This window comes from Salmo trutta, chromosome 9 (genome assembly GCF_901001165.1).
Source record: "Salmo trutta chromosome 9, fSalTru1.1, whole genome shotgun sequence".
Taxonomy (NCBI): Eukaryota; Metazoa; Chordata; class Actinopteri; order Salmoniformes; family Salmonidae; genus Salmo; species Salmo trutta.
The window spans coordinates 36,196,242-36,212,969 of record NC_042965.1 but is presented as its reverse complement, the minus strand read 5'-3'; the positions used below and the strand labels follow the sequence as shown (position 1 = coordinate 36,212,969).

Sequence of the window (16,728 nt, the reverse complement as noted above, 5' to 3'; positions counted from 1 at the left end):
TTCACTACGCTTTATAACTTACAAAACTCCTGCAAAGGCAAAGAAAACAATGTCCCTGGTCAGATTATAACAACTGCAACAAGGGGAGAACCAAATCTGTGGCAAAAATAGATTTTCAAGGGACATAAAGTAACCGATGACTGATTGTTTGGGAAAGTTCTGAGTGGTTGAGATGCTTTGAAAGTGATGACGATGGAAGCAGCAAAGCAGTTGCTCACAGAGCATTGACAAAACCTCCAGCATTTGAACTCACGTTAGCAGCTGGTGAGCATTTCTGCTGTTTTCTGAAAGGCTGTACAACTCTGTCCAGATCTCTGTGACTGCTCTCTACACAGAACATGAATATGTTCTTCAATTTAAGGGGAATATATAAACAACCAGTTGCTGAAGACAGGAAGATTGAAGGTATGTAGAATCATAGAGTTAGGCTTGTGGCATTGTCTGGTGTTTTGCATGTAGCCTAGATAAGTGTTTATTTATTGGGGTTCCATTTCTTTTCTTGTGTTTTCATATCTAAATGTTTGACCAAAGGAAATAAATGATTGTAATTTATTGTTGAAATTCTAAAACTGTTGTACTATTTGTAAATAGTGTTTGATTATTGAGCTTTGAGATGCAGTCATGCATTTACAGACATCAACATGTAGGCCAATACAACACACTGTTATACAAACACAACAATTCTAGGTCAGTGTTATTCCAAAATTAGCTGCAGTGTAAACAAGAAATCACTTAAATCTCAGAGAAGGTAGAGCTGCAATCCCATCAAACGCCACCAGAGGACTCTTGAGTGATAAAGTGCACTTCGCTATAATAACCCCCGAAGGCCAACTGTATACAGAAGCCTACAACCTTCCCTTGAAAGTGAGTCATATAACTCCCAACAGGCAAGCTTTCTGTAGAAATTATGATGAGTTCAAATTCAAACCCACATCTACAGATATTGCCAATTAGGGAGTAAGGCACGTGCGTCTGCTTCACTCTTAAACGCCGTATTCTGTTAAAAGCTTGTAATATTAGGGCGCGGAGTCTACTAATTGCTGTTTATTACACGCCTATTTTGAAGAAGATGCAAAAACATAATTGCTAGGTTGTCCGGTAGATGGCGAGGTGTGTATGGTTGGGTTGTATGGGTGGACAAGGAGCTTTGGTTGGATTCTGAGAACGTGTATTCTCCCATCCATTCCATCAACACAGCCCTTACACAGGGGCAGAGGAGGAGGACAGTTGCTGTGTGACAGTAGAAAAGGCATGGATGATGCTATCCTGAAGGGATCACAGAGATGCTGTCACTTGACTGGTTTGAAATGCGTTTGATCTTTTTACAAAGGAAACAGTATATTTTCTAACCAATCAATTCAAGTAAGTAGAGACTGTTGATGTTTCTGTTTTGCAAAAAAATGTCAACTTCAAGTAGTCTTTCAAAAAGAACAGCAGTTTGGTAAAATCGAAAGATAAAAGGAACATTATTTCGGAGATGTCGCCTAGTGTAAACTAATCATAATTTATCCATGAGGACCAGAAGATGCTCGAATTTCTCTACCTCCCGGGAGCATTTTCCGTGGTCGTGGACCCTCTTCAAGTGCCATCAGCGGGGTCGCTTCCCTTTCCGCCCCTCTTATGTAATTTATCAATGAATAAGACGAATGTTTCAAGCCAAGGTTTCTTTTTTTATCGGAAGGCATCCACCACCAGCGTGATACAGCCGGGGCTGCACGGACAATGTGCAGCAGATATTCTATCATAAACAAGACGTGTGTTTACGATGATGGGACCGCGGACACCGACAGAACCAGGTAAGGACTGGAAACAGTCTTGGCTTCTTGGCTAACGCCGAGTGCAGTGAAATTGACCGAGAGCCAAACATCTGTAGCCTATTTGGGAGAAATTTGGACTCGAGTCACGAGTCGCACATTTTGCGACTTGAGACTTGGCAAAAAGAAAAAACACTTGTCACTCGACTTCGACCTGACCATCTATGACTCGTGACTTAACTTGGACTTGAGCCGTACGAATCTAGAGACTCGATTTGTCACCTCACGCACAATGTAAGCCTATCTGTCCTTTCTATCGGAGTACTGGAGGTTCTGTGCGTTCTGTTCTCTGTCTCGACCAAACAGATTCGCAGAAATCAGAGGTTGCGCAGACCACAAAGCACGTCTTCTAGCAAAGCCCGCGCCGCTCCACTGTCCTCCAGTATTTATTTAGCGAACGTAATAACACATCACTCCCGACATACTCAAGCAAGAACTCTTCACATAAATGTTGCAGCAGCCTACACCTAAACTGTATGAGAAGAAAACGAAACGATTTCCCAGTCTGATCAACTAGGCAACTGATAACAACTACAGCCAACCTGTCCCCTCTTGCCCTCTGGTCAGGGTAGTGGTGATGTTATGTAGCCTATTTATGGCAAGGGATGGGTAGGTTACATTCTAAATGTAATCCGTTAGATTTACTAGTTACCTGTCCAAAATTGTAATAAGTAACGTAACTTTTGGATTACCCAAACTCAGTAAAGTAATCTGTTTACATTCTGTTACTGTTAGATTACTTTCCCGTTAAGAGGCATTAGAAGAATACAAAAAATGTATGTTACCAATTGAATGACATCTATCGCAGGATAAATCAATGTTAAAGTTTACATAGCTGGCCTTATATGGATGTTAAATTTTACTTTATTGGTTGGTTATGTAGACTTATTTTTTTTAATGTTTTATTTATTTAACCTTTATTTAGCTAGGCAAATCAGTTAAGAACAAATTCTTATTTACAACAACGGCCTAGGAACAGTGGGTTAACTGCCTTGTTCGGGGCAGAACGACAGATTTTTACCTTGTCAGCTCAGGGATTAAATCTAGCAACCTTTCGGTTACTGGCCCAACGCTCTAACTACTAGGCTACCTGCTGGTTACTGGCCCAACGCTCTAACTACTAGGCTACCTGCTGGTTACTGGCCCAACGCTCTAACCACTAGGCTACCTGCTGGTTACTGGCCCAACGCTCTAACCACTAGGCTACCTGCTGGTTACTGGCCCAACGCTCTAACCACTAGGCTACCTGCTGGTTACTGGCCCAACGCTCTAACCAATAGGCTACCTGCTGGTTACTGGCCCAACGCTCTAACCACTAGGCTACCTGCTGGTTACTGGCCCAACGCTCTAACCACTAGGCTACCTGCTGGTTACTGGCCCAACGCTCTAACCACTAGGCTACCTGCTGGTTACTGGCCCAACGCTCTAACCACTAGGCTACCTGCTGGTTACTGGCCCAACGCTCTAACCACTAGGCTACCTGCTGGTTACTGGCCCAACGCTCTAACCAATAGGCTACCTGCTGGTTACTGGCCCAACGCTCTAACCAATAGGCTACCTGCCGCCTTCTAACCCATCGCTTTCTATTACATATAATAATATAATATTTTTTTTCCCCAAAAATCCTTTCTGATTTTTAAAGTTGTCCTCGAAGTAATCATCTAGTTTTTCAAAAGTATCTGTAATCTGATTACAATATTTTATCTGAAAACGTAACAGATTGTCCAATTGCAGTGGTTGTGTCTGTGTAAAGGTTTGGGCTCCTGAGTTTTTCCAGAGTTTCTTTAAAACCATGTGACCTGTTTAGAAAATATTTGTATATCTAGGTTGCAGGTAGGCTAGTGGTTAAGAGTGTTGGGCCATTAACTGAAAGGTCAATCGTTTGAATCCCGAGCCGGTTAGGTGAAAAATCTGTTGGTGTGCCCTTGAGCAAGGCACTTAACCCTAATTGCTGCTGTAAATCGCTCTGGATAAGAGTGTCTGCTAAATTACTAAAATGTTAGTCTGGCTCCACTCCCATATAAATACATTTTTACAACTAATAATTAATCACTGTCTTTCCCTATATGATCCTGTTTTGCACCTGGTTAGGTTACCAGATTAGGGAAAGCTCCAGGTCTCAGGGAAAACAATTTGCCCCACCACTCTGGGACCTGTGGTGCATCAGGGCATCATCAGTCCCCAAAATGGTTGCATTTGGTTTCAAAGACTATGTGGTAGTGGAGGAAATAAGAGATGCAGTTTGTAAAACATGTGGGTCCAAAATCACTGATGCATTGCAATTGCAATGAAATTGGCATAAAACACTTAACCATTGACTTGAGGACTCGAACCCCAAAAGTAGGGAGGGACTTGTGACTTGACTCGACCTGAGTTGTGGAACTTGGGACATTATTTGAGACTTGACGATTATTACTTGGGACTTGCTTAGGACTTACAAAATTGTAACTTGGTCTCATCTCTGCTAGTTGGCAATGCACTGTTGCCGTCAGTCCATTCAACTTTTAAAATTGTAGGCTGCTGTGTGTCGTTGCGATAATTCCAAGCATGTTTATTTGGATGTCTAATCTGGAGAAAATAAATATTTAGAAAGGAGAATTAGTGAATGGCGTTGGTTTAATCTGATTTATTGCATTTGAAATCCAATTGCATGACAGGCTAAGATGAACTATTGTGGTCCAACTTGTTTTAGGGTTTGTTATATTGTTTTTTACATTTACTTTCATTTGTAAAGAACAGAACAGAATGAACATTGTGACTTCATTCAATGAAAAAAGTGTTAAACAAATCAAAATATATTTTATATTTGAGATTATTCAAAGTAGCCACCCTTTGCCTTGATGACAGCTTTGCACACTCTTGGCATTCTCTCAATCAGCTTCATGCATTTTAATTAACAGGTGTGCCTTGTTAAAAGTTAATTTGTGGAATTTCTTTCCTTCTTAATGCGTTTGTGTCAATTAGTTTTGTTGTGAAATAGTAGGGGTGGTATACAGAAGATTTGGTAAAATACCAGGTCCATATTATGGCAAGAACAGCTCAAATAAGCAAAGAGAAACAACAGTCCATCATTACTTTAAGACATGAAGGTCCGTCAATCCGGAACATTTCAAGAACTTTCAAAGTTTCTTCAAGTGCAGTTGCAAAAACCATCAAGCGCTATGATGAAACTGCCTCTCGTGAGGACCGCCACAGGAAAGGAAGACCCAGAGTTACCTCTGCTGCAGAGGATAAGTTCATTAGAGTTAACTGCACCTCAGATTTCAGCCCAAATAAATGCTTCGCAGAGGTCAAGTAACAGACACATCTCAACATCAACTGTTCAGAAGAGACTGTGTGAATTAGGCCTTCATGGTTGAATTGCTGCAAAGAAACCACTACTAAAGGACACCAATAAGAAGAAGAGACTTGCTTGGGCCAAATAACATGAGCAATGGATCAGTCCAAATTGGAGATTTGTGGTTCCAACTGCTGTGTCTTTGTGAGACGCAGAGTAGGTGAACGGATGATCTCCGCATGTGTTGTTCCCACCGTGAAGCATGGAGGAGGTGGTGTGGGGGGGTTTTGCTGGTGACACTGTCTGTGATTTATTTAAGGCACACTTAACCAGCATGACTACCACAGCATTCTGCAGCGATACGCCATACCATCTGGTTTGGGTTTAGTGGGACTATCATTTGTTTTCAACAGGACAATGATCCAAAACACACCTCCAGGCTGTGTGAGGGCTATTTGATCAAGGAGAGTGATTGAGTGATGCATCAGATGACCTGGCCTCCACAATCACCCGACCCTCAACCCAATTGAGATGGTTTGGGATGAGTTAACACTTTTTTAGTTACTATATGATTCCATAGATTTTATTTCCTAGTTTTGATGTCTTCACTATTATTCTACAATGTAGAAAATAGTAAAAATAAAGTAAAACCCTTGAATGAGTAGGTGTGTCCAAACTTTTGACTGGTACTGCATTATGCGTGTGTGTGTGTCTCACCGTGTGTGTGTCACTGTATCACTGTGTGTGTGTGTGTGTGTGTGTGTGTGTGTGTGTGTGTGTGTGTGTGTGTGTGTGTGTGTGTGTGTGTGTGTGTGTGTCAAGACGATTTCATAAGTAAGGGATTAATGGGTGGGGTGGGGGGGTGAAGTCCTCATTGCTCTGGTCTGTCGCCGTCTATCTGTTCTGTTCACCCCCCCCCCCCACCCACACACAACCTCCCATCCCCCCTGGTCCATTCAAGTTTTAGGTTTTTAATGTCATATGCACAAGTACAGTGAAATGCCTTTCTTACAAGCTCTAACCCCAGGAATGCAGTAATCAATAACAATGTAATACTAAAAATAGCCAGGTAGAACAAAAACACACAAGATGTAAAAATCTGAAGTAAGAAGAACATGATAAAGTAAGGAAGCACACTATATACAGGGTCAGTTCCACTACCAGATTTACAATGTGCAGGGATACTGGATCCATAGAGGTAGATATAGGGGTAAGGTGACTCGGCATCAGCATAAATGATAAACAGAGTAGTATGTGAGCGTATAAACAGAGTTGCAGCAGTTTGTATGTGAGCGTATAAACAGAGTTGCAGCAGTTTGTATGTGAGTGTATAAACAGAGTAGCAGCACTTTGTATGTGAGTGTATAAACAGAGTAGCAGCAGTTTGTCAGTGTATAAACAGAGTAGCAGCGATTTGTATGTGAGCGTATAAACAGAGTAGCAGCAGTTTGTATGTGAGCGTATAAACAGAGTAGCAGCACTTTGTATGTGAGTGTATAAACAGAGTAGCAGCAGTTTGTATGTGAGTGTATAAACAGAGTAGCAGCAGTTTGTATGTGAGTGTATAAACAGAGTAGCAGCAGTTTGTATGTGAGTGTGTAAACAGAGTAGCAGAAGTTTGTATGTGAGCGTATAAACAGAGTAGCAGCAGTTTGTATGTGAGTGTATAAACAGAGTAGCAGCTGTTTGTATGTGAGTGTGTGTAGAGAGTCAGTATAAATGTATGTGCATTTGTGTGAGTGAGCAGATGATGCAGTGAGTGTTCGTGTGTGTTTTGGAGTATCAGTGTGTGTAGTGTGGAGGGTCTTGTGAGTGTGCATAGAGGCAGTGTAAAAATAACAATGAAATACAAAGGTCACTGGCCCTCTCACGTCATCTCACCACACTCTCCTGACAGGAGGCTTCTCGGGGTTTGTCCTCTGGGCTGCTAATCAGAGAGTCTCTCTCTCTCGCTGTCTCTCGCTCCCTCTTCAATTTCAATTTAAGGGCTTTATTGGCATGGGAAACATATGTTTACTTTGCCAAAGCAAGTGACATAGATAATAAACAAAAGTGAAATAAGTGAAATAAACAATAAAAAATGAACAGTAAACATTACACTCACAGAAGTTCCAAAGGAATATACATTTCAAATGTCATATAATGGCTATATACAGTGTTGTAACGATGTGAAAATAGTTAAAGTACTAAAGGGTAAATAAATAAACATAAATATTGGGTTTATTTACAATGGTGTTTGTTCTTCACCGGTTGCCTTTTTCTTGTGGCAACAAGTCACAAATCTTGCTGCTGTGATGGTGTGATCTGAGGGAAATATGTGTCTCTAATTTGGTCATATATTTGGCAGGAGGTTAGGAAATGCAGCTCAGTTTCCACTTAATTTTGTGGGCAGTGTGCACATAACCTGTTCACTGAGTCTGTACATAGTCAAAGCATTCCTTAAGTTTGGGTCAGTCACAGTGGTCAGGTATTCTGCCACTGTGTACTCTCTGTTTAGGGCCAAATAACATTCTAGTTTGCTCAGGTTTTTTTTTTTGTTAATTCAAGTGATTATCTTTTTGTTTTCTCATGATTTGATTGGGTCTAATTTTGTTGCTGTCCTGGGGCTTTGTGGAGTCTGTTTGTGTTTGTGAACAGAGCCCCAGGACCAGCTTTCTTAGGGGATTCTTCTCCAAGTTAATCTCTCTGTAGGTGATGGCTTTGTTATGGAAGGTTTGGGAATCGGTTCCTTTTAGGTGTATGTAGAATTTAATGTCTCTTTTCTGCATTTTAATAATTAGTAAGTATCGGCCTAATTCGTCTCTGCATGCATTATTTGTTTTACATTGTACACAGGATATTTGGTGTTTTTTGGTTGGTGAGCAGACCCCAGACCTCGCAACCATAAAGATCAATGGGTTCTATAACGGATTAAAGTATTTTTAGCCAGACCCTATGTCGAATTTTATGTTTCTTTTGATGGCGTAGAAGGCCGTTCTTGCCTTGTCTCTCAGATCGTTCACAACTTTGTGGAAGTTACCTGTGGCGCTGATGGTTAGGCATAGGTATGTATAGTTTTGTGTGTGCTCTATGGCAACGGTGTGTAGATGGAATTTGTATTTGTGGTCCTGGCAACTGGACGTTTTTTGGAACACCATTCTTTTTGTCTTACTGAGAGGGCCCAAGCAGGTCTGACAGAATCTGTGCAGAAGATCTAGGTGCTGCTGTAGGCCCTCCTTAGTTGGGGACAGAAGCACCAGATCATCAGCAAACAGTAGACATTTGACTTCAGATTCTTATAGGGTGAAGCCGGGTGCTGCAGATTGTTCTAGTGCCCTCGCCAATACGTTGATATACAGTTTATTCGGAAAGTATTCAGACCCCTTGACTTTTTCCACATTTTGTTATGTTACAGCCTTATTCTGAAAATGATTAAATCGTTTTTTCCCCTCATCAATCTACACACAATACCCCATAATGACAAAGCAAAAACAGGTTTTTAGAATTTTTTGCAAATGTATTAAAAATAAAAATGGAATTATGACATTGGCATAAGTATTCAGACCCTTTACTCAGTACTTTGTTGAAGCACCTTTGGCAGCGATTACATCATTGAGTCTTCTTGGGTATGACGCTACAAGCTGGCAAACCTGTATTTGGGGAGTATCTCCCATTCTTCTTTGCAGATCCTCTCAAGCTCTGTCAGCTTGGATGGGGAGCGTCGCTGCACAGCTATTTTCAGGTCTCTCCAGATATGTTTGATCGGGTTCAAATCCGGGCTTTGGCTGGGCCACTCAAGGACATTCAGAGACTTGTCCCAAATCCACTCCTGCGTTGTCTTGGCTCTGGAGCAGGTTTTCATCAAGGATCTCTCTGTACTTTGCTCCGTTCATCGTTCCCTCGATCCTGACGAGTCTCCCAGTCCCAGCCACTGAAAAACATCCCGACAGCATGACGCTGCCACCCCCATGCTTCACCGTAGGGATGGTGCAAAGTTTCCTCCAGATGTGACGCTTGGCATTCAGGCGAAATAGTTCAATCTTGGTTTCATCAGACCAGAGAATCTTGTTTCTCATGGTCTGGGAGTCCTTTGGGAACCCTGAAACTCTGTCAGAGTGATTATCTGGTTCTTGGTCACCTCCCTGACCAAGGCCCTTCTCAGTTTGCTCAGTTTGGCCGGGCTAGGAAGAGTCTTGGTGGTTCCAAACTTCTTCCATTTAAGAATGATGGAGGCCACTGTGTTCTTGGGGATCTTCAATGCTGAAAAAAAATGTTGGTACCGTTACCCAGATCTGTGCCACGACACAATCCTGTCTCAGGGCTCTACCGACAAATACTTTGACCACATGGCTTGATTTTTGCTCTGACATGCACGGTCAACTGTGGGACCTTAAATGTCAAGTCAATTGAATTTACCACAGGTGGAAAAATCTCAAGGATGATCAATGGAAACAGGATGCCCCTGAGCTCAATTTCGAGTCTCATAGCAAAGGGTCTGAATACTTATGTAAATAAGGTTTGAAAAAGACACGGGACAACACGGGGACGAAGCCCAAAACTAACCCATATATAAAATACACAGGGATGTAACCCAAACAAAAGAGCAAGGTTTAAACCTCTTAATATTGCATGGGACGAGACCCGTCATAACACTACACGGGACGAGACCCAAAAGAACAAGTGCACAATACACGTAGCACGAAAGCCGAAACAATAAAGCACAGGTACTCACAAGACCAACTGACATGGGAACAATAACCGACAAGGACAATGGGGAACAGAGGGCACATATATAACATACTAATCAGGGGGAATGGGAACCAGGTGTGCGTAATAAGACAAGACAGTCCAGGGTTGGTGGTAATGAATCCAGTTCAGTGACGCCTAGAAAGCCGGTGAAATAGAACTGTTGCATGGAATGAGCAGCAGTACCGGGGGACTTATGTGGTATTGTGTGTAGATTGATGAGAAATATATATAATTTAATCCATTGTAGAATAATGCTGAAACGTAACAACATGTGGAAAAAGTCAAGGGGTCTGAATACTTTCCGAATGTACTGTATATGTTGAAGAGGGTTGGGCTCAAGCTGCATCCCTGTCTCAACCCACAGCCCTGTGAAAAGAAATGTGTGTTTTTTGCCAATTTTTACCGCACACTTGTTGTTTGTGTAAATGGATTTTATAATGTCGCTGCTGTCCTTGTCTGTTCATAAGGCTAGAACTGAGATGGGAAAAAAAATTTTTTCACATAATTCCCCTTCATCCTGGAACATGCTTCAGAAGATTTTAAAGTTAGAGGAGTTAGTGTTTTTGCCTGTTTTTAAGACTCTGATTGACAACACTGTTTGTGACAACTGCAGTTGTTTCTAATCTTCAATTGTATCTTTAACTTGTGGCACTTGGTCTTTTGTCTGTATTCTGTATATTTCTATAATGTTTTATGGACACACTGCTATTTATTTGTTTTGCCTTCTTGCCATGTCACCCTCGCAAAATAGGTTTTTACCTCAATGGGTTTTACCTAGTTATATAAAAACAATTTTAAAATGTTGTATGTTTTCCCCCAACACCACTTTCCGTCAATTTTTACAGCAGAGCCTCATGACAAATTGAGTCAAAATATATATTTTTTATCAACAAACCTTGAGAAGACTTTGCCTTTGTTTTGGTTTGTTGTCAATTAGGGTGTACAGGGTGAATACGTGGTCTGTCATATGGTAATTTGGTAAAAAGCCAATTTGACATTTGCTCAGTACATTGTTTTCACTGAGGAAATGTAGAAGTCTGCTGTTGATGATACTGCTCTCTCTCTCTATCTCTCTCTCTCAATGAAATGACATTTCAATTCAATTTAAGGGCTTTATTGGCATGGGAAACATGTTAACATTGCCAAAGCAAGTGAAATAGATAATAAACAATAAAAAATGAACTGTAAACATTACACTTTCAGAAGTTGCAAAAGAATAAAGACATTTCAAATGTCATATTGTGTATATATACAGTCGTGGCCAAAAGTTTTGAGAATGACACAAATATTAATTTTCACAAAGTCTGCTGCCTCCGTTTGTATGATGGCAATTTGCAAATACTCCAGAATGTTATGATAAGTGATCAGATGAATTGCAATTAATTGCAAAATCCCTCTTTGCCATGCAAATGAACTGAATCCCCCAAAATCATTTCCACTGCATGTCAGCTCTGCCACAAAAGGACCAGCTGACATTATGTCAGTGATTCTCTCGTTAACACAGGTGTGAGTGTTGACGAGGACAAGGCTGGAGATCACTCTATCATGCTGATTGAGTTCGAATAACAGACTGGAAGCTTCAAAAGGAGGGTGGTGCTTGGAATCATTGTTCTTCCTCTGTCAATCATGGTTACCTGCAAGGAAACACATGACGTCATCATTGCTTTGCACAAAAATGGCTTCACAGGCAAGGATATTGCTGCCAGTAAGATTGCACCTAAATCAACCATTTATCGGATCATCAAGAACTTCAAGGAGAGCGGTTCAATTGTTGTGAAGAAGGCTTCAGGGCGCCCAAGAAAGTCTAGCAAGCGCCAAGGAGAGCGGTTCAATTGTTGTGAAGAAGGCTTCAGGGCGCCCAAGAAAGTCCAGCAAGCGCCCACAAATTCTAACAAACTCCAAGCATTGATTATGCAAGAATAGGCTGCCATCAGTCAGGATGTGGCCCTGAAGTTAATTGACAGCATGCCAGGGCGGATTGCAGTGGTCTTGAAATAGAAGGGTCAACACTGCAAATATTGACTCTTTGCATCAACTTCATGTAATTGTCAATAAAAGCCTTTGACACTTATGAAATGCTTGTAATTATACTTCAGTATTCCATAGTAACATCTGACAAAAATATCTAAAGACACTGAAGCAGCAAACTTTGTGGAAATCAATATTTGTGTCATTCTCAAAACTTTTGGCCACGACTGTACAGTGTTGTAATGATGTGCAAATAGTTAAAGTACAAAAGGGAAAGCAAATAAACGTGAATATAGGTTGTGTTTACAGTGGTGTTTGTTCACTGGTTTCCCTTAGCTTGTTGCAACAGTTTTCAAATCTTGCTTCTGTGATTGCACACTGTGGTTGTCAGGCGGTGGGTGTAGCTGGTGCATGAAGTCAGACGCAGGAGAGCAGAGATGAGTGAACAACGCACTTTACTTGAGAAAATAGCACAAAGTAACAAAATCAATGTGCGAACAATAATGGTTGCCACACAACATGGGTGAGCACAGCACGAACGAACCAGCCGGAAACGTACCTACCTTAACAATAAACAATCACACACAAAGACATGGGGGAAACAGAACGAACCAGCCAGAAACGTACCGACCTTAACAATAAACAATCACACACAAAGACATGGGGGAAACAGAACGAACCAGCCAGAAACGTACCGACCTTAACAATAAACAATCACACACAAAGACATGGGGGAAACAGAACGAACCAGCCAGAAACGTACTGACCTTAAAAATAAACAATCACACACAAAGACATGGGGGAAACAGAGGGTTAAATACATGACCAGTAATTGGGAAATGAAAACCAGGTGTGTGGGAAACAGACAAAACCAGTGGAAAATGACGTCGACCGCCGAGCGCCGCCCGAACAAGGAGAGGAACCGACTTCGGCGGAAGTCGTGACAGTGGTATTTGACCCAATAGGTATGGGAGTTTATCAAAATGTTGATTTGTTTTTGATCTCTTCGTGGGTCTGTGTAATCTGAGGGAAATATGTGTCTCTAATATGGTCATACATTTGGCACGAGGTTAGGAAGTGCAGCTCAGTTTCCACCTCACTTTGTGGCCAGTGTGCACATAGCCTGTCTTTTCTTGAAAGCCAGGTCTGCCTCTCTCTCTCTTTCTCTTTCTCTCTCTCTCTCACTCTCACTCTCACTCTCACTCTCTCTCTCTCTGTTATGAGCCCACTCCAGCCTGCCCATTCTCTCATGATGACCGCCTACAGGGCTGAACCATATAGTCATGTACTTAATATACTGTATGAGAGCTCCAGATAAGGAGTTGGGACGTTGAGCATGGTACAAAGATTAACCCTAAAAGCACCAACATATTTCGACCACTAAAAGCACAAAAACGTATATTTTTTCCACCCACAAACTGGAAATGATGGCAAAAAGACACTTTCTGTCAAACAGTAACACTTTTTATTTTATTAACCTTTTGCAACACAAGTAAATGTTTTATATTTCCAAAAATAAGCATATTTTACACACATTAGAACATTTTCACACAATTAAAATCTAATTCTATGTTTAAAAATATACATTTATGTATGTTTTTCATGTTTTGAACGGTTATTTTATGTTTTTGTGAAATTCAGAGGCAGAAATTGGCGATTGAGTTAATCTGACATTCCAGTATTAACAAAAATTGCCACTGCTATGCTATGGTGATATGTTATACAGGCTACAGTATATGGGCACCGGTGCCATCAGTCTTTTAACTTTAACTTTGGAATGCTATGGGCTATCAACTCAACTTGTTATAGAGACAATATGTAAATATTTATTTATATTTTTTAGTTATTTTTGAGTTATAGTGGCTGCCACGCCCCCCAGGGGCCAAATCTGAGGTGGCTCCATATCTATAAATGTTCAGAGTACATACTGTACATCTATCTACCTCTGTGCCAACATTTATGCTTCGAGCCCACTACTATTGAGTCCACATTTTCAGCACACCACTAGTATACAAAAGAGAGATGACTTTTCTTTCCTCCATATTAACACAGAAATCATTGTGTTTTTATGTTGGTAAGCTAATTTGTTGCTTGATAAAGTCTGTACATTTCTGAAGGATCAAACGAAGGGTTTAGAAATTATGACCTTTTTTTGGAGTGAAGCATTCGTCACACACAAGATCAGCAAATAACCCATTTGAGTCCCATATTGTCCACTTAGTGGTATGAGAAAAGATGTTTGGAGAGCAAATCGTGTGGAGAGAGAGAGAGAGAGAGAGAGAGAGAGAGAGAGAGAGAGAGAGAGAGGGGTTGTCTCACAAATACTTCATCATGATAAACCATGGCTAGGCGATAAAGCTGAGTGCTCACGCTGCTCGTTTCAAAGCAACAATGGCAGCAGCGAGTATTCAGTGGACGATCCAGTCAGAAAGAGCTGACCCCTCCTTGTATTACAATGTGGCTATACTGTGTTTAAGGGGCAATCTGGGATTGGTACATACATTTCTGGACGTTTATATTAATGATGTATATTTGTTGATTCTTGAATAATTTACAAATTGAACTCACAGTACAAGCAGAGGTCTGATAGAGAAGATGTTTTGTCTTAACCCATCAACAATCCATTTAGTTTGAAGATTGAGACATTCACACATTCTGTTAGACAGAGTGTTTTTACAGCAAATCAGAGAGGCACTTTACTGCTTGTTGATTATCAAAGGCTCCACGTAACACATTGCCTAAATTTAAAACAGTGGTATTCAGAATTTTTCAGCAGGGACCCCATTTTTTCCCCAAGAATTTCTTGCGATCCCGCCCCACCTGTCACGCTGTGATGTGGGGTGGGCATTCTATGTTGTGTATTTCTGTGTTTTGGCCGAGTATGGTTCCTAATCAGAGGCAGCTGTCTATCGTTGTCTCTGATTGGGAATCCTACTTAGGCAGCCTTTTCCCCACCACTGTTTGTGGGTAATTATTATTTCTGTTTTGTGTGCGCCTCAGTTGCATCACGTTCTTTTTTGTTTATTGTTTTGTTCAGTTTCACCTCAATAAAAGATGTGGAATTACAAGCACACTGCGCCTTGGTTGATTTACGACAGGGAGTTTGAAGATAGCGAACGTGACACCACCCCTAAAAACAGTACATTTTGATTTGACATCGTCAAATAACTTTCAGTTCATTGCATTTTCATCTCTTATCAAAATGAAAAGAAACCAATGAATACATTTACTCATTAAAATTGTATTTTTCAAATGATCTTTCTCAAAAAATTAATTCTATACTCTTAAATATACATATATTTCTTGACTTTTTGGCGACCCTACTGCTGTTTCCATTGCGACCCTGACTTTGAATTCCACTGATCTAAAACATTACTTTGACTTTTCATGAAACAGTGTTATAGTGAGACATAAGCCACCCAGAGGGTTTGTCCCAGCTCGTCTCAGCCATCAGCCGCATGTCGGAGTAATCCTTAAAGAAGGAAAGTAAAGAAGTAGAAGAGCTAACTTCAGAGGGATTGGTTTGCCTCAGCAGCAGCACAGAGTTAAGCTGATGTGTATGCTGTGTGTGCTATCGTGTTACACACTGTGTACCCCTCACCTTGTAGATGTATTATTCATGTTGAACTCATGTTTTCCTCTCTCTTTTCCTCTCTTTTCCTCTCTCTCTCTCTCTGTCTCTCTCTCTCTCACTCCCTCTCTTTCTCTCTCTCTCTTTCTCTCTCTCAAATTTTCCTAAATCACTCACCAAGACGCAACCATGAGCCCGCTGCGTCGATCCTCAAGTTCCCATGGTGACAGGTAATGTTTCTTAACAAGCACTGACATGAAAATAGTGTGTGTGTGTGTGTGTGTGTGTGTGTGTGTGTGTGTGTGTGTGTGTGTGTGTGTGTGTGTGTTGATCGGCTGTAAGCCTAAATTTGTTTGTTCTTCTACTCAAACACTCCACCAGTATCAATACAGCAGCCATAATGAAATGGTCCCAGAGTGATCCTGAATAATTGAAACCTGTTTATTTTCATTTGACTATGTTTAATTGTGTATTCAGTGGACTGCTCCAACCAATACTACCATTCTGTACAGAACATTTATTAAACCTTGCCTCCCAAATGACACCCTATTCTCTATGTTGTGCACTACTTTTGACCAGAGGGCTCTGCTCAAAACTAGTGCACTACTGTGGCTATATACACATGCTGAATCTTAATTTGATCATCCTGTTGTTGCAGGAAGTTTCTTGCTCAGCAGGAAATGCAAACTTGTATCGTACTCAAGGTTCAAAAAGGCTTCTAAAGTTAGAAATTTCCACTTTAAAATATTTGCCCTAACGTAAAATGTAGCGTGCCCTACAAAAAATGTCCATTCATAATAATCCACATAACAATTCACATTTTCTGTTGCTGCAGGATTATTTTCATGCTGTGTTTTCAAACTTGCTCAGATGAAGATACGGCATCTGTAGGAAATAGGGTGCCATTTTGGGATGCAGGCTATATGTTCAGCTAGGGAGATGGTCTGTGTTCCCTAGGGGGTTTAATGCAGACATCAAATTTCACTTAATCAAAATGTGCAGATTTGTGGCGTAGTTATTTAATGCGGAGAGAAACCTTTCCATTTTAACTGGATCCAAATTGCTTAGGATAATCTTACCATTCAATTACTGCATAAATTGATGGATTTAACATTTTCCCTCTCGAACAGGTCTGTTTCTAAAAATCCCATCTAATGCCAAAAGTGTAGGAAATCGATTCAGCATTTTTTTATACATTTTTGCTCATGTAGTGAAAATGTGGATGGCCCAGACTCTGGGCAGTTGATCAGGCCATTGATTTAATCAGATTTTATATATTTGTGTAAGTGCTCATTGGGGATCTGTACAACTCTGTTTTGATCACTTTAAACACTCAAACACACACACACGCATGCATGCACACACACAAA

At 40.8% G+C, this 16,728-nt stretch overlaps 1 protein-coding gene across 4 annotated transcripts in view; it reads left to right on the top strand.

Annotated features, from left to right (window-relative positions):
* The first annotated feature begins 236 nt into the window (after positions 1-236).
* The window catches only part of LOC115200482 (potassium channel subfamily T member 1), a 136,092-nt gene continuing 119,600 nt past the window's right edge, over positions 237-16,728 (top strand). For 2 of the 4 annotated variants that reach the window (XM_029763590.1, XM_029763589.1), the window contains exons 1-2: positions 238-405; positions 15,540-15,588. In XM_029763590.1, coding sequence (XP_029619450.1) covers positions 339-405; positions 15,540-15,588 — 116 coding nt within the window. In that variant the 5' untranslated portion in view covers positions 238-338. Of the gene's footprint in view, positions 406-1,158; positions 1,363-1,681; positions 1,797-15,539; positions 15,589-16,728 lie in introns of those variants that run through there. The other 2 variants (XM_029763585.1, XM_029763586.1) reach the window with 2 other exon arrangements.